This window comes from Ruditapes philippinarum, unplaced genomic scaffold, assembly GCF_026571515.1.
Source record: "Ruditapes philippinarum isolate M1 unplaced genomic scaffold, ASM2657151v2 ctg2205_1_1_1_1, whole genome shotgun sequence".
NCBI classification, from domain to species: Eukaryota; Metazoa; Mollusca; class Bivalvia; order Venerida; family Veneridae; genus Ruditapes; species Ruditapes philippinarum.
In genome coordinates this window covers 48156-67764 of record NW_026867227.1, presented here as the reverse complement: position 1 = coordinate 67764, position 19609 = coordinate 48156, and the positions used below count along the sequence as shown (strand labels likewise).

General features: G+C 30.4%; 1 protein-coding gene across 1 annotated transcript; it reads right to left on the bottom strand.

Annotated features, from left to right (window-relative positions):
- Window positions 1-1335: 1335 nt before the first annotated feature.
- LOC132735349 (small conductance calcium-activated potassium channel protein 2-like) lies at window positions 1336-7687 on the bottom strand. The gene is made up of 3 exons (XM_060722287.1): window positions 7480-7687; window positions 7095-7284; window positions 1336-4070 (listed from the first exon to the last, which is right to left on the bottom strand). The coding sequence occupies exon 3, from the start codon at window positions 3168-3170 to the stop codon at window positions 1773-1775; it is 1398 nt and encodes a 465-aa protein (XP_060578270.1). The 5' UTR covers window positions 3171-4070; window positions 7095-7284; window positions 7480-7687; the 3' UTR covers window positions 1336-1772.
- Between the last annotated feature and the right edge of the window lie 11922 nt (window positions 7688-19609).

The window sequence follows — 19609 nt, the reverse complement described above, 5'->3', positions numbered from 1 at the left end:
GTCATAGTTGTGTCAGAAGGAGATAATCGGCCCTAAAATGAAAAATGCCCTCGGGCTTAAGCCCGGGCTTAAGCCCTCGGGGCCATTATTCATTTTGCGGGCCGATTATCACCTTCCGGCCCTACTCTGCCGTGTATTAATCTCTTATTATAGACACTCGACAATGAATAATGTCTGTAACATTTAATAGCATACTAATTGTCGAAATCTAGATTCTTCTCCCCAATTATATATCATTTTCGTTTTATTTTGATACATGTAGGGGATTTTATTGCAAATGGTTTATAATGTTTAATACGGTAATGTTTTATGTTTTTTAATTTATCTAATTTGAATATTTATGAGTCCTTTAAATAAATCTGATTAATAAATTATTATTTCTTTATTAGTTTGTTTAGTTTTGTAGTTTAACGTGTTTTAATGCATCAAATACATGTCAAATATTATACAAATAATGAGTTTGTTCTAAAAAGCAACTGGGTTGGGCAACAAGTTCTTTGCAGGTATAATGTTCAACACCTCAACAGTCCTTGTACTGATGAAACAACATGATGATAAATATAGTTGTTGTTGCTCCTGTTGCCACCACCGCTGACCGCTATTTATCATAATAAGTATTCCTATTATTACTATTATTATTGTTATTATTAATTTTATTGTTACTATTATTATAATTATTATTATTATTTTTATTATTATTATTATTATTATTATTATTATTATCATTATTATTATTATTATAACAAATTTTGTGTTTGATTATTCTATATACCAATATGTAAGATTGCCATCCCTGGTACTTATCGCCAATAAAAGGAAACACTGAATAAGGTTCTGTGATAATTTAACAATAACATCAATTATTATCTTATATAAAATTCCAACGCGCGCGTGCAAACTTGTCATTATTTATTATTTGCAAGAACTTAATAATCAAAATTTTTCTCTACGGACTGAAAAACAAACTTCTTAAAGATTTATAAATGTCAGCAAAGAAGGTGTTTTGTAACAATTGCAACATGTTTTGTTCACGAACGTATTTGTTATTTTACTCCAAGAATTTTATTTTTTTACTTTTTTTTCAATAAATATGTAAGGGCGATTTTTGAGAGACAGTAAACCAAAATCATAACCATATTAAAAATATTTCTTTTGTACGATACATTTATGTTGTGTTTCGTATTACTTTTTGTCATAATGTTACACAAATTAAACAGAATATCATTTACAAATTATTAAAATCAAATAACTGTAACAGTTATACGTTTGTTGTGAAAATGATTATTGACAATGAACTTGCTTAAAGACATTTTAATGAATATGAAACTATATTTCATACAATAGTTACAGTATCGTTTTGTTTCGTTAGAATGAAAAGTAAATAGGATCTGTGTAAAATTGAAATTCCTTTGAATAAAGTAACTCGAATTCTATCCAAATTTGTCACTTGCTGTAAATTTAATTCATAGACGGATGATAGAAATACCACCAGGAATATTGTAAACCCTTTGAGTAATAAGTCTAGTCACAAAGCTTAAAACACTTTAATAAATTGCTGATTATCTCAGTTTGTAAATGCAAAATATTAGGGATGCGACAATAAACTAATTTCATTGAAAGAATTTACTGGATGGATTATTCTTCTCTTTCTTAAGTAGACAGGTACATTATAACGTAATAATTATTATTCAGACAATAAAGATCTGCAAGCTGATGATTTTCAGATTGAAATATGAATAAAAACTAATGATTGACAAATTAATTAGAAATTACTATTCATCTTTGGCCCTATATAATGCTCTTTTAATAGCAACAACTTGATCAAGAATTAAAGAAACCTTTCCCTCAACATTAACAATTTTTTCTTCTAATATTGTCTGCCTGCATTTCATTATATGAATAGCGCTCGTAATCTCATTTTGCGACTTTCCGACTTCCACAAGAGTAACTGAATTATCCATAAGTCTTCTCTGAGCGGCCCTTATCTCCCGTATGTTATATACGGCCCTTAATAACTTCCGATGATGTGATACGATTTTCGAACTTCTCTCTTTTGACTTTTTATACTTATAAACAAACCAGCCAGCACGCATAACATTTGCTGCATTGTGTTTAAGTCGTTTGTCCAAATCAGCGTCTATAACAAAGTCATGAACATATTTCTCTGATCTTGAAAGTTCAAGGCGTCTAGCTAAAACTGCAACAACTAGCGCTGTACATCCAGCTCCCATCATACCCGTTAAAACTGCGATTCCGCGTCCACAGTATGATGTTGGTACAATATCTCCATAACCTACTGAGAGGAATGTCACAGCAATTAACCACATGCAATTAAGAAAACTAGCATGCACGTCATCTTTATCACCGTCTTCACCATACATTTCACAGAGACGGAGAGCCCAACTTGAGGTCAAAAACGAGAATAACATTATAATCGCCAAAACGTATTCAGGGTAAAGAGTCATAAGAGACTTGAAAATGAATCGAAAGTTAAAATGAATCCGATTCAAAGCCCCAAGTCCTTGCGAGGATGCGTCTTGGTATAATCGGCTATGTAGCATGATTGCTCTGCAAATGAGGTAAAATCGTAAGAACATTGGCAGCGACAAGATAACATCTAGAGGAACCGTCATCTTTCGAGCAATTTGCCCGTCTGCAACAGTCGCTTGCCATGTAATAGAAAATGCACCAGGAATAGGATGAATACTGCAAACTATGAATTCTGCGAGAATCTTAATAATTCGTGTCGCAGACATTGCTAGTCTTAAATCATCAACGCCATTGTCAACAGCATATATCTGAATGTCATTATAATGGTACAAAGCTATAAATATTAACAGAGAAACAGTCAGCGCTGTTATACACATTTTCATCAGGTACGAAACTAAAGTACTACGTCCGATAACAAAAGCAGATGTTAATTCAGTTTCCACTATCATGAAAACTATTCCAAGTAATGCCAAACATAGAGAAACATCACAGTGTCGTTTTCGCTTTTGGAATAATTCCTTACGCTTTGCCAACATCTTTCCGACCGTTTCAAATCGAAACGGTCGGGAACTACCAATAAAAGTTCCATTTTGAGGTGAAGATAAGTCGTCGGAATATAATTTATTTCTACCATTCATTCCGACAAGAGGTATTTCAGGGTTCTCGATGATTGTCGACATTTCAAATGGTACTTCCTCTTATGCAAATAAAAATGCTTCTATACTAAGTATTCCAATAAATACTCGCTGGAACACAGGCTTTCTCTGCAATATTTACTGAAGGAGTAATGCGTACACGATCTTACTTACTTCGAAAATATATGAGGATATCTTTCATAAAAAGATATACATTAAAGTGTCATAAATTCGACTACCAATACAGATACTCACTCATCCGATTATATGCGTTATATACATACATATGAAATGATAAGGCTGTAATCTCACGTTTAATTTTCACTGACCGACACTAATTTCCTGGACGATATTATATTCCTCTGACACCTCAAGCTTATTTAATACAGCCTCTACGTATCGGACCAGAATAAAGCCTCATTGAATTTCCACGTAAGCCTCAGAGGAGAAACGTTTTTCCTTTGTAATTTCCATATACGTATCATGGACATAAAGCCTCGCGCTTTTTGTAGGAAGTCATTACACCGCTTCAATAATGAGCTGAAATTATCAATTATCTCGCACTACAGGGAGAAAACCGATCATCTAGTACCATGGTGTTACACTGAACTCTATATTTTTTCTTGGCAAACGTTTCATTATATTGCGATTTTTCCAATCACTCCTACAGAACGGTAATACAAAGGAATTAATTGAATTTCAAACTGTTTCAAATGTTTCGCTTTCTTACACGTTTCTATAACTACTGACGTCTCCAGGGAGGAGGAGCTAAGATGATGTTGCAGGAATATCTGTTGACGAGATATTTCCCACGAAAAAAAATTCGACTGACATTCCTTGTTCTTGAAGATTGAAGCTTCTTTCAATGTACATGTTTTCTCACCAACGACGCACTAGAAGTTGTAGTATGCTTTTGTTCTTTAAACAACTTTATGAGACATGTCCCTGAAATTAAAGAAATTGATGCAGAATATTATTAAGTTTATAAAAAAAGTTTCGTCAAAAAAATATTGTACAACATCACTGTTACATTTGTAGTATAAAATAACTGAGCTATAATTGTATTTAATGATACCTTATGTTTGGTATCGCAAAACTGTTTCTGAAATTTATTCCCCATTTTATCGTAGAATTCGTGTCTGTTGGGTCTCTACGTTTAAGCCAAGCAAATCTGTATATCATATGACAGCATATTATCTCATCGCATGAGATCATTAAAATCACACAAGAGTAACATAATCAAACACGCATGGACAAATACATGTTCATGTACTTGAAACATTAGATCAAAATTAGATCATCAAGCTAAGCATAAGTGAATACACGAATGCTTCTTAAAGTACACCAAAAGTGCAAAGACAAAACAGAACAATATTTTCTAGGCTCATTATGCCTCAGATATGAATATGTTGTGTTTTCTTTTCTTCAGAAGTGTCATACATGCTTTAAGTAATATACTAGAAATGTTTATCAAGTACATTAGATGGCAATCAGGTGATGTATACATGCGTATGTGAGTCAAGCTGAATGTGAAATAAATTTTCGTAAAGGTAGCGAAACTAAAACAAGGTCCATACAAAACACTAATTCTATACAATTGTACAAATTACAGAAAGGCAAAAGAACTAAAAATATTTCGGCTATTTGCTAAGGAATACTTTTTCGGAAATCTAACAAGACACCAAAAAATAAAAGTGCTTGTGCAATAGAAATAGTAGTATTTTAGGGGTTAAATGGGCTTTTAAGTATAGTAAAAAGAACATTTAAGAGAGCATGACATTAGAAATGGAGTTTACCTTTACACCGTCTTGAAAGCTGCATGCCTCCAGATGAACCATAATATTTAAAACAAAATAACTTGGGGGGAAAAGGAACTGAGATTTTATGAAAAGTAAAAGGAATCAAGAAAAAACATGTCCATGTCATGTGCATTTTATGACTAAATTTTAGGTATTTTTCACCAATATGTACTGCGGTACTACATGTACTAACGCAGTAACTTTAGTAATAATCATGTGTTTTACGTGCTGTTTGAAATGTTAAAAAATAATATCTTTTTTAATTTCACAATATTTAACTATTTAGTACATTTTCAAAATGTTCGTGAAAATAAGTATATAATCTGGAGGCGTGAAGCTTTAAGCCCGTCGGTAAAAAAATGCACTTAATATTTTTCCTGCTCTGATTTTATTCTGCCTCATAAACTAATATGGGAATAAAAACTGTTTACATTCCGGAATCCGTATAAAGTGTCGTATAGCAGCCTCAATCTGTCACGGGAAAATTGATTCGGGAGTAATATTGAAATGGAAATATATAAATATTTAAGCAACTGGTTTTAGATTTCATGAGTCTATTGTATTATCGGGAAATGTCGGTGACAATAGTTTTCATTGATTTAAATATTTCACACATTTAAACGTAGCGTCCACCGGAACAGAAATTGTCCTCTAACATAGATACATTAATGATTGCAAAATGTATATCAATTTATGTGACAATATTTTTAATCGCACGGTTGGTTTGCATGTAATCCGGCTCAAAATTTTAAAACTGTTGATATGATATAATTGTATAAATTATACATAAATATTCCTTATGGAATTATTACAAGGTCTATTCTGTACTTTCAGAAATAAATAAGTGTAATCGATTATAGAGGTCAATAAATGTTTTATAATTTTCTTACTTCAAACGCGCGTCGTTAAAGAGGACTGAAGTCATAATTTATTAATTCGAGCAAAGCAACCTGTCCATACTATTCGAACTGTTATTCAAAGTTTATGAATATATTTGAGTTTTAAGATATACCGATATGGTACTTGCACAAGCATTTAAGTTTACGAACTGTGTTGTTTTAACTATCGATTAATTTGCCTGTTCTAAATATTTAATGTTTAAGAATTATTTTCATTTATTATTTGAATATGAAATGAAAGTAAAACAGTGAACGCAACACATGTATTTGAAAATACTGCAGCTGCTGCTGCTTCAGCTACTACTTATACTACTACTAAGTCTTAATACTACAAACTACTACTAACTACTAGTACAACAACATCCACTACTTCTATTGTACTACTACCACCACCAAAATCACCACGATCTTCTCCACCACTAAAAACTACAAGAACACAACAACCATCATTACCGCAACTACCACCTCCCCAAATACTACTTAAACTACAATTTTATAAATATACATGTAATTACAAATGTTTACCGAGTTATGTCAACCTTAACAATAATTGATATATTTAGATTACAAACATGAAAAGACATTAATAATAAACTAATATGGCAAATTCTGCCTTTTGGGAATCTAAATTTATTTGCTTATCCCATGTGTTTTAAGTAGCTTTACCTTTCTTGACATTCTTTCAGACAAAAAACCCTTTATACCAAACCTTATAGAGATATTAACTATTTTGTTAAGTTGCCAATTAGCAACAAATAAAAAACACAGTTCTATAAAATGCGATTTTATGTTCAGCGCACCCTCAGAACATATGTTGAAAATGGGTTTTCTTATTATAATTATTAGGTACAAAAAGCAGTATACCCCTAAAATAGACCAAAATATGTTTTGTTCAAATTGCTTAAATATAGATAGAAATCTGGAAAAAGAGTGAAACGCCATGAAAACGTTATCAATACTTTAACAAATCAGTTTTAATTGTATATATTGTTTATCCCCGTAGAGTTTTTTGGTGTCATTTATATGTGATTAATGTTTTATTTCTTTAAATAAGAAAAAGGAAACCTAAGTATAATATCAAAGAAAATTATGCACAATGCGTTGTTAGTTGGTATTTAAAGATTCAAATAAGTTAAACTTTTTACTTTAATTTTATTGTTAAAAATTCAGAAGGACGATTATATATACAATGTACATGTATTTTTCTAATAGAAACATTGCATTTTGCTTTATATAAGTTTATGTTATTTTCACAGAATTAAGATACTCACCTTAGGTAGGGATACGTGAGTCCGTTAATTTTTCTCCTTAATTTTTTGTTAATTCATTTCGTATCACCATCCAATGTGATAATCCTCAAATATTGTATGTTGTTTATACGATTTAATTCCTTCTTCATCGTTTCATCATTTTTTTATTATTTTAAAAGCATATTTAAGTTGTCACCTTTCCATTGGTTATCTGTAAAAGCAATAGTTATGTTTTCTTTATAACAATATTATCAAAACATATTAACAAGTTTTAAAATTTAATTAGACTTCCATTTCCTAAACAAAAATGATACATAATTTCCAGTACCAATTATTGCTTTTCAAATCGTACATATCAATTCCCCACAAAAAGGCATGCTAAAGAAAATAATTATTAATATCCTACCGGTTAACTGTGTGACTATATCAATTATTACATGCGTCTGATAATTCCTGTAGCTACTGTTACATTGTGAACGACTGTAAAGGCATTAGAGATAACTCGGCTGAATTTATAGAGCTTTCCCGCATCAGGATTGTAGTTTTCAATCGATTCGTCAACACGTTACTTATGCGACACAAATATTATCCGCGCTTTATGACTCTCTACTAATATAACTACAGTATCGGAGGCGGATTCATTTGCTAAAATGTCTAATAACGATCTATTTTACTGCCATTTGGGACTTTATAGACGCTGACGACGAAATAGTTTAATTAGTCAGATTTTCCCAGAATATTTACAACTATATATTACGGTTATATAATCGTGCTTAGGGCATTCAATTACACGAAAATTAATTTGACAGAATGCCGACATTCAAGCAGCAAAATTGTCTCCAATATCTTTAATATATTGGCCTATTACTTTACTAATTATATATTCGCCTAATACTTTTATTAGTAATATATTATATCTTAGCGCAAATTTCTCGGGGAATAACTTTTTGTAGCCATTTGTGAGTTGGCAAATTTGCTCTTCTGATTAGATAAGTGAAAATGGCCATGCATTTTTAATTTTTTGTTTTTTTTTTATTATTTTCTAAGTTTATAATATACTGAAGTATTTTTATTTAGCAAGTTTATTTCAAAATGCATTCATGGTTATAATTTACATTTTCCAGATATGTCTATTAAAATTACTCTCTGTACCCTATTAAACAGCGATACAATTAAATTGAAAGTAAGATACAATCGATAAAAGGGAGCCTGCCAGATATTGCTATCATCTCTGTTGTATTTGGTCATTATTATATTATTATTATTATTATTGTTATCGTAGTAGTTTATAAACAAAATATATATCTTGAATATTAACAACCAAAAATCCTTTTCAATTTTCTTAAATCGTTAGAACTTTGCAGGTTATCTTATTTTCTTATGCGTATGTTTTGTTTGACACCAAAACAATTTCGTCGAAATAGGAACAATGTTTTCAGCTAACCTAGGAGAGTAACAAACTGAAAGCAACACCAAGGGTCAAAAGCTCTTACTATCGCTTAGGTTGCAAATATGCCTCAACATGGTAAGGCAACCCTTAGCCACAAGGCTTATTTTCTTAAATCTCAGAATGTTTCTAACTTTAATCATGATACAAAGGATGATATTCAATGATTTGTGTATAGATTTTCCTAATTGTTTGGTCTAAATAACAAAGAGAATTTCATTAGCATCATAAATGGAATGATACTACATAAAACTCCACTTATTGATACATTGATGATTAAGATAAAAGCCATTGTAATCGGAATCGCCTAGGAACATTCTCAAAGACAATATTGTTTCACTACCAATTGACATTGGAAAGCAAATATATTATTGTCAATATAGTAGTGGGTAATGGTTTTAACTTTTTCAACTACATGAATGAATCTATATTTCACTTGTAACAAACTCGATTCGTTTAGTGCGTTTATTAATAACAATGCTATTAATGATTTATCATTAAGCGACGGTCGGTTAGATACTGTACTGTATCAGGTGTATTGTTAATTCCATTTGATCCAATGACAACAAAATCGTAAGAGATAATTAACAACTTACACTAGGTAGTGACCGAGGGATTTACTTGTTTCAGGCTTTTTTACATGTTGATGAAAATTTAATTTTATATTATTAAACGGAAACTTAAGTTAAGTCATAAAAACAAACGAAACAAAATTGACTTCCCTTCCACGCAGAAAAGAGCTTATACTTGAATGTTGCTTTATTACTAATGAGATTTCAATCATTATTAGTCATGCGTGAATGATTTCAGAAGCATGCATGACATTATCGACCTTCAGAAAGTGCTGCCCTAGAGTTCAGTCTTGTTTAAATAGTCGTGAGTTTGAAAAAGTAAATCCTATGTATAGTTTAGAATTTAATAGGACAGACTGATTTAGTTCTCTATTAAAATAAAATGCAAAAATATATAGTGTATTTGCGTTGATAGCAAATATTTTGATTTTATTGATGGTATAATATCAGAGTAGAGTAATTCCAATTCTAAATACCCAGCGAAAGAGTAATTTGATTGATTGTTAAGATTTCATATCTTTTTTTTTCAAAAAAAGAGTAGGAAATGAAAAAAATAAACACAAAAACATAAAAAACGAGAAAAAACATTTACAATTGATATCTTTATTTTGTTTTTCACTGCCGTCTCTAAAATGTTTTGTAAGTTCCAGTGTCTATTTTGCTTCATCACTCTCCTATAATGTATTATTGTTAACACCACTGTATCGTTACTTAAATCCATAAAAACACAATAACTGTAAAAATTTCTTCAATTGAAATATCAGAAAGGGTTACATAAAACCCACATAACTACATGTTTAAGTCATGTTTCAACAGAAAAAAGGATACTTGTTTCTGTGAACGAAACGGTATGTTATAAATAACCCAGTAAGAATTTGTTTTGGAATATCTTTAAGAGCACATTATTCTCTATTGTCTCAAAACAAACTAATTTCCTTAAATCTCATGTTGCATCCTGCAAATTATGTAAAGAAAAACAACTAGTGACCAATTACTCAAACAAAGATGCGAGATGATGTAGTTTTTTTCTTCCGTTTTTTTTTATGAACATGAAGAAATCTTATCTGTTGAGCACACCACTTAAAATATAACACATAATGACCAGATAGATAAGTAAACTTTATAGTCAATCTTATACAACTTTTATTTCCCAGACAGATTTCAGTGTGCCATAGAAATCATAATTATACTAGGTATATAACATTGTATAAATATCATTTTATCAAGGTATTGAATATTTTAGTCGTCAACTCATATACATTAATTTAAATTTGTCTTCTGTCTTTACATACGGTTATCAAACAAACAACTTATCATTCTATAGATAAATGAATATACATTTGAATTTAAACAAATTCTATTTCACTCGCTTTTTGTATGTTACTTTGTTTCTCATGCAAAACATTCAATTTATAAGCTAGTGACACATCGTCTAAAACCCATTAATCAATTATCGAGAGATCATTGAGACTAGCAATTGTTTGTTCTGTAATATTTTATTAAAATAAATTTACATTTGAAACAAATTAGATTTGCGAAAATGTGTTGAATAATTTAAAAACTTGTCAAATGTGATTGTATCCATTGTACTGAAAATTAGTTCTTACATGGAAATCTCCGAGAAATCTCAGAAATCTGAGCTTTCAATCTCGTGGGATAGAAAGAGGTGAGAAATAATGATATTAGATTCAACAAAGGAAAAACCACGTCACATTACGTGTAAATGACGTTCAATCAGTCTGCACTTCATTCCTTGTGTGTTTCAACCATCAACCATGTGTCCACAATGAACTGTATTTATTTATTTCATTTATTTTTTTAATTATTTTATTTATTTTATTTATTTATTCATTTTAAATTATTTATTTATAATACATGGTCAGTTTCTTAGTTCTGAGTCTTTTCTTTTGTCTGTAAGGAAATTGTGATTTATGTAAAAATTATAATCTAAAATGGCACTTGACTTTTTTTATTTTTTTGGTTACATTAATTACAATAAGGAAAGAATAACCGAAAATAAATTGGACCTCTGTTCTAGTTTGGTAATTTTGATAACAATAAGGACTCAAATACCGAAAAGAAACCTGAGAATATTTCTTCTTCATTTTAAAAAAAAATATTTTTATTTGAGTTTGAACATTAGCAAGTGATCTATGTACGTATATGATTATGATGAACTCAGTAATTCAAAGTGACGTATCAGGAACAGGGCTTATTACCATCATGAGAAAAATAATGTCGAGTAAATGATTGAGAATAATTAATAAGGGTATCACTTTCACACTGTATATATTACTCTTATATGAATAATTGTCATTTATTTTGATGATTACATAGAAGAAAAAAATATCTTGTTTTAGAGATTGTTCCATAGTAGTCACGTGATCAACAACTATTCATATGACGTCACATATAAGTGTGACGTATTAATATGTTCTCGACTTGTTCAGTGTAATTGGTTGAATGATATGCCTATATGAATATTATATAGACGTGGAATGACATGTGGAGAATATGGCATCTGTTAAGTATTAAATGTTTATAAATAAAACATTGTACATGATTATGTTGTTGTTTACACAGTGACGTATATTTACCAAAATAATACTTTTTCAATGTAATTTGAATGCTGTTTATCGGTATTTGTTTTTTCTTAAGTATATTAATTAATCTATAGTATTAAATTCCAACAATTTAAAATAATAATAATAATAATAATAATGTATTGCTATTTGTCTGTTGTGTTGTATTCCTTATATATGTTACTGTATTGAATTAATTGCAGTGATAGCTTCTATTAACTCGGGAGTGGGTATAAAAAGAAAGTTGTTACCAAGGACAAAGTTTTCATATCTTTGTCTGCAATGATATTTCTTCCATCTCTGCAGTCTAAACAAAAGAACTAAACAAACAAACAAATAAACAAAATTGAAGAATCAACCCCAAAAGCACCGGACTGAATGGTCTTCATATAGCGATAAGAAAACAAAATATATATTCCTGAAACAAATATTAGTTTTTCTACTGAAAAAGAGAAAATATGATATTTATATATAAACTTGAATTTGTAAAATATTTCTTTTAACGAACACATGCATTCCTTTCATTTTAAGGACAGAAAATATATGTACGCCTGTAAGAAATATGGAAAAGCGGTGCAATGAACACCTGAACACTGTACTCAGTTTGATTAACCCTTTCGCTGCCAGAGGGTTATTGTTTTATTGATCACCTATTTGCCAGAGGGCTTTCTAAGAAATTACTATATTATTAATTAATATAATTATTATTATTATTATTTGTTATAAGTATAAAATAATTATATATGTTTCCAAATATGCTAGTATAATAATAATTATTGTCGATGGTATAATTTTCTTTATACTTATTATTATCTTTATTATTATTATTAATGTATTATTATTATTATTATTATAGAAACGGCTAAAGCCGTCCTTATGGCAAATACGCCGAAAATAACAGCGACGGCTTAAGCCGTCCCTATGGCAGTGAAAGGGTTAAGTCTATTCAAGAGAGGTAATGTAAAAGTGCAACATCTCTCACGTACCGAAGCACCGGCTTAAACGGTACTCAATCTTCAATACTATTGTGCTGGAATCAATGATCCCGAAGGAGCAGAAAGTTATAACAACACTGAAGTAAAGCACGGTTTAACTTTTAACAGTTGACATACGGCCACAACTTGTTTCTGTTTAATTATGAAGAGTATGTTTTACATAGTTTAGCATTTCAAAAGATTTCTTTGGAAATAAATAACATTAGTTTCCGAAAATGTAAAATGAATAAAAATGTACAGGTTTTATTTTAATATTATCAAAGAGATAGAGAGAGACAAGGTAAGAGACAGGTTTATAACAGTAGAATCACGAAGAAGAAAAGCAAAACGTTTATATAAACAGAGATCTTGACATATATAAACAGCTGCCAAGTCTAGTTTCCAACAAATTCAACCAATATATGTACGCATTTAAAAAAAATAAATTAAGTTATTTTATAAATTGTTGTATTGTGAAATAGAATTAAAATATTAATTGTTTTATTATTAAGTTGAAGAAGAAAGATTTTAATTTTTTGTCTATTGCTTTTCATAAAAAAGTAATATTACTTTAAATTAACAAATTGAATACTTGCAGAAGAAATATCTTAATGTATTGTGTGTCTCAAAAGTCTTTTCGTCAAATAGTAATAATTACTTTATCAAATTAAATACAAAATTTAAACCACAGCAATATTAAACAAGAGGTTTATATAAATAAGTACACGCCTCACGAATTCAGTACGTTGCTACAACACTCAGGTGTATTCACATAAACAGAAAATTGTCCTTGAAACATCATATTCTAAAAGGTCTTTCATCTGTCTAATTACTTTGTAGCTATTGTAAAACATACGTAAAGGTGCTATTCATGGTGACATACCTACAGAACCCTTAGGATTTGAACTTCTAATTAGTTATTAGCTATTCACGCATAGGCGTCCCATTTGTCACCTTGAAATTCATTAGATACACCCTATACAATGAAGCTTACAGGTGACATGTTTATTAATAATTTAGAAAAACAACGCAATAACCTATCTTCTTATTAATAGTAAAAGTATGGTCGATATGGAGTGAAAGCTCCACAGAACTCTACTGGCATTTAGTTAATACAAATTTATTTAACTTCGATTGTGTTGGAAGCTATAAGCTTATTGAAACACTTTCGAATACGTTCTAAATGACATTTGCCAGAGAAAGCAGCTGTTTAAATTAGAAAAGTTGATTTATAATCAAACAAGTAAGTATTTGTCGGTAATATCTACATATGAAGTTTGCCGTGTTGTTATTTTATTCTATTGTACGTATTACTTACATGCATGGTCGCCACTAATGGCCTGAGACTCTAATAATGTCGTCGCTATATATAAATCAAAGGGCTGCAAGCTCTGTGGTATTTTCTGATCTTGTACTGTATATCTGTATGTATTTCCCTGTATAAGTTTAGTTTTATATACTATATTTCATCTTGCAGGGCATCGAGATGCAGCGACTGCGTTTAAATTTTTTACTATTACAGTTTGAGTTTGATACATATGATACGGAATTTTGCATGACTAGAATTGCACCAAAATCATATACGTTCATTATTTTATGACAGCCACACTTTATCATTGCATATCGTGGCTTCTTCCTTAAAAAAGACACTTATATATTCCACTACTCGACAGTTAGATTTATTTGTGTAATACGCTCTGAAGTCTTCGTTAATCGACATCGCTAAAATAGCATTTTTTTAGTACGTGGATTAAGTTACCGGGTATAGAAATTGATTATCGATCGCCGACTGCCCTAAATTCGTCCCTGCCCTAGAGTCAACATAACATCCTTACTATATTTTTCAGAAACTGTAAATACCAAATGTTCATTTAGGGGGCGTTCACAATAATCCGAAGCTTTTCAAAAATAACCGAGTAATATTCTTTGATTAAACTGATATTCATCCGCGTAAGTTGTGATTGTGCGTTAATTGACAATTCTTTAAGCCAACGCTACTCTTAAACTTTGAATGCGTTGTAATATGTTGGATACTTGTAACAAAATAAAAATATTCTTTTTCTTGCCAGAAATTGAATGCCGGCGTTCAGACATTTCCGCTGTTACAAGTATTTACTTTTTTGGTGAAGATTTTGTTTTTATTACGAGACTATGTCTATACGTTTATAGCTTCCTACACAATCAGACTAAAATTAATTCTGAAGTGTAAACTAACATTTGTGGTTTCTAACAAACGGGCCATTGTTTAGTATTTTAACAATTCACTGTCATTCATATTAACAAAATGACATAAAACTGCCAATGATTGCAGTTAGTTAATTAAAAATAATGAATCATAATTAAGCTATAAAAATGACACTTTCTTGTAATTTAACTTCCTTATTTACGATAAAATAAATCAGAATTAGTGTTTCCCGTGTGATTGAAGTTAAAGTCGCGGGTGTTGTAAACGACATGAATAGGTCACGTCAACTAGCTGCCCATAGATCAATTTATCCGTGGTTTAGTTCTCAATTAAATTAAAATAGTATTTGGCAATGATTGCCAATGAACACATTTGCCGAATTCGCAAGGTCCATTTTGATCTTTGACACAAATACTGGAATTTTTCCAAGCCTACATAATTATCTAACTGTATCTTAACCGTATCTTGAAATTTTGTTAACGCTATTCAATATTGTAATCTCAATCAACACTTCTGTTTGCAAATGACTCTTGAGTTATTTCACAAGTATCGGTTTTAAAGCACACTGGTCCCCTCGCATAGCTCAAAACTCAGAATATCGAATGTTAGGTTCGGTTAGAATGATGATAAACAAGATCTAAAGGAAATACAGCGTTTAACAAACGCAACCCCACACGACCCAGCAACAAAAAACACCGGCAAGGAGACAAGGAGGACCCCAAACAAAACAGAGCACGGACAGGCTTATCACTAAAATGAGAAAACTACGAAAATTTATCTCTAAAATGACTTGAGATTATTTAGCGAAGAAACAAAGATAAAACAAATGAAAATTCAATGATGTTGATGACATATGCAATAACATTTACATGGGCGGACTGATAAAGCATCAACATTCCAACTTAACATAAAACTTAACGTACTCAAATAATACTTAAATGAATACAAATATCTTTCGAAAGCAACAGCATTACAGAAAAGTATATACACTGACAGAATAGAATGCATTATATTGTTTTTGTTGCTGTTGTTGTTGTTGTTTCTTTAATTAGACAAATTTTGTATCAATATACATAATATAGAAGCAGAAGTAATCTATTTTTTACTATAATTGAATCACTATAATAGTTTGGTTTTAAATTAAATTGCTGTTGTTGTTGTTGTTGTTGCTATAATAAGACATTTTTTATTTACAGGTCTTTTCTTGACAAAGTCCATAAATATTTCGTTGAAAAGTGCTTTTATGAAAGAAACGTTTCTAATGTTGATCATTTCCAAGCCCTTACTAAATCGGGGGGGGGGAAGAAAATCGAAAAAGGACGACTGAAGCAATAAGACATGTACAATATTAACAGTGATATTAAAGTGCATAAAGCTAAATATCTGCTGTCCCCAAAAAAGTGTTTGAATTTTGAACAAATAATACTTGCAAAATGCTTGTGTGAATGAAAAACTATTATAATACTATTTTGCTTTAAATGGCGAATGTCAAATGCACGAAGTAATTGCTAAATGGTAAAAAACCTAGTTAAAATAGCAGCATAATATTTTGTTGAGAATCATGTTATTGCAATTGCGTACACTGTGCATGTGTATAAGATAACAGAGACATTCTGTTACAATTCTTTCGAGAACCGACCATAAGGTTATCAATATAATTTTGCTGTTGATAAATTTTATGACAATAGTTCATAAGATATTGTTTTATACCCTATATATAAAATAGTTGAATTATACTTTATTTTATATGTGTGACTTTAAGAAAAATACATTATATATCTAGCTCTTCTGGTACATATGAAGACATATTTCCACCGAGAATTATTATCGAAGTTTTATGAGTGGTAATGTACATTTTATTATGAAATATAACCATCAATATACGAAGCGGTGTGGGATAATATTCTCCAGTGTGTTTTAATTATTTATTATCAGGATGAAGAAGTAGGTTTAATCATGCTTTGTGGTGAAGACAATATTGATAATCGTGCAAGAAACTGTTATATTGAGAACCTTATGAACTATCACAATGAACATATAAATTAAACCAGTAAGCAAAATGTTTGATCAATAAGGGTTTGAACAATCTTTTCTTTGACTGGGTTTGTTCAAAGAATAAAGATAAAGGGTATTTCAGCGGCGGACGGTCAAGACAGCCCGTGTGTCTTTATGATTAGTTTAAGATGATACAGTTTTTCAGATATGACTTTTTTATTATCAAAGTTATTAGCATAATATATTTCATGCCTATGTGTTGCTGCTTTATTGGGTTATGAAGCTTTCCTGTAATTTGGAGATCAATCAATAACAAACATACATCGATCGGACTAACATAGTCATTAAAATTGATAGAAAGTTTCAAAAAATGATTACTATAAACATTATATTTGAATCTTCTTTTTTGTCTCTATCTGAGTTACACAAATATTTAATTTATTAAAAATAAAACGTTGAGTCGTTGTTTTGTACCATACTTTAATCACGAACATGTTTCCATCAAATGGCACAAGTACTGGTTCGTTGGAGGAAACGCACTCGAGAGTGACAGAAATACATTCTAAATCTTTATCGAAGTAAAAGTAATGTAATAAAAGTTGAAAGAATAATACTATCAAAATGAATATCAAGACGAATAGACCTGTGATATTTTATTTTAAAAAGGATCGATTTTTGATACTTAATATACCAATTAAATGGAACTCAAGATCTTTAGCAAAGGCAAGACGTTTAATAAAACATTAGATCAAAGATTTCTTCAGTTAATTCAAATATGATTTTTATACCTTATGGTCGTGCCTATCAAGCTCCGAGGTCGAATTCCAAAAAACTAAATTACCTTCCATATAAACATTCTTTCATTTGAGACTAAGGCATAAATGTTGTTTTGAACCCATGTTAATAAATATTGATTTTGTTTTGTTGTTCCTTTAGTAACCTTATTCAAATCAACATTATCCTAAAATCCTAAAGATGTGACTATTTAATCGGAAATCATACTATCTGCATCAATTAATTTATTATATATGAAAATGATTTTGGTTTGCAGTTAGTTGTCTCTAAGAGTAAATATACAGCAAGTGCAAGAGTTATTCTTTAGCACATTTTAGGCCATCAAAAGTAGTATAATTATGCTGTTTTTGTTTGTATTTTCGTTTTGAAATGTCAAGGTAGAAATAGTAAAATGGAAAACAAATAATCATTTTCGTCTTTTTTTACCGAGTGCAAGCAGAACAAAGCACAATATGTAAATATCATTTATCATTAAAATCGTTCAAAACTTGCTGCTAAATATATCATTAAAAAAAATTTTGTTCTTATCTCGTTCATAGTATTTCCGATTTCCATCTTTACATTTTGTTAGCTTCATATCCGCCACTCAACCTGCTAAATTTCATAAATATACTTTACTATCTTTCATGTTTGGAAACGTCCGTTATCAATGTAAAAATTAACAGTTGAACAGAACCCTATCACACAACGCAGATCTGCAGGCTGGACTGTCTGTATACTGACGACAACTGGCTAATTAATTTCGATTTTATCAACAGAAGGTTTGTCGCTGGAAAGTGTCTCCTACAAACGTAATGAATTAGCCCAATACACTATAGACTGACATTATTTCTTAAAACGAGCTATCAATCTTTCATCATACGCAGTGAAAAAAATTACGAAAAGGCTAACAAATAAAAATTGACATTAGCCCGGCTCATATTATTTCATTGATCTTTTGACAATAAATTTAGAATTTGAAACTTATTTGAAGTTTTACAAAAAACTGCGCTGCTTTAAATTGTCCAGCTATTTTATTTTGAAGCAGCACTATTTGGTTGCTCGGGATGATCTTTAAATTTAGTTTTAAGATGTTAAATGTTTAAACCACCTTAAAGTTACATTAAATAAATATCTAAAAATATTTTTGCTGTCGGCCTAAAAGACCAAGCATTCTACAGTTTCATTAACCTTTTTAACAGTATTGTTGTAAATCTCATCAAATATTGTTCATAAATTAAGATTTTAAACGGAAAACCCCAAGGTAACACTAAAGTTCGTTTACGAATTTTAACATGCAAATGAAGAGTGTATGCGCTACGTCACATTGTTATAGTTGCTATCCGGAACACAGTAAATATGAGATTTTCTTGTGCAAACACACTTACCGTTTTAGCTTCACGGTGCACTAGGCCTGGGGTTCAGAAAAAAGTAATCATCTCATAAAAAGGATTACATTTGTATGAAAATATCCGTTACAATGCGGAAATATACCGTTAAATTAGGACTGCTGCGTATAGTCATGTTTGTTGATTTAATATTGATGTACGGATGATATGAAGGCGGAGTTTCTCATGCAAACAGAAATTGTACTTCCGATTTCGCCACAATGAGGTTGGCTATTTTTTATGCTTATAAAACTCATTTTGGTTGTCTTGACACCAAAATAAAATCTGGAGTTGATATGAGACCCAATTTACTAATGAAATGTCGCTATTTCTGTTTTTATAAAATTTATTAAGTGTAGCTTTAACATTTCCTTATTATATAAAAAAGATGGTCTACCTTACAACATTTACTGTATGACGAGTACTACAATATTTGACGCAGACTGGTTTTCATAATAACTGATACCATCTGTATTTTAAATTTTCACAGTAAAAGAAAATTATAAGCTACTCAGTGATGACAGCAGGTGGCACCAGCGCAAGTAATGTTACAATCTGAATATAAAATGATTTGCTAAATTACAAGAAGAGCAATTTACCCCCGTATACAACCTACACC

Bases quoted from the DNA above. Each gene is read 5' to 3' on its own strand.
- LOC132735349 (XM_060722287.1), bottom strand. From the start codon at position 3,170: ATGTCGACAATCATCGAGAACCCTGAAATACCTCTTGTCGGAATGAAT.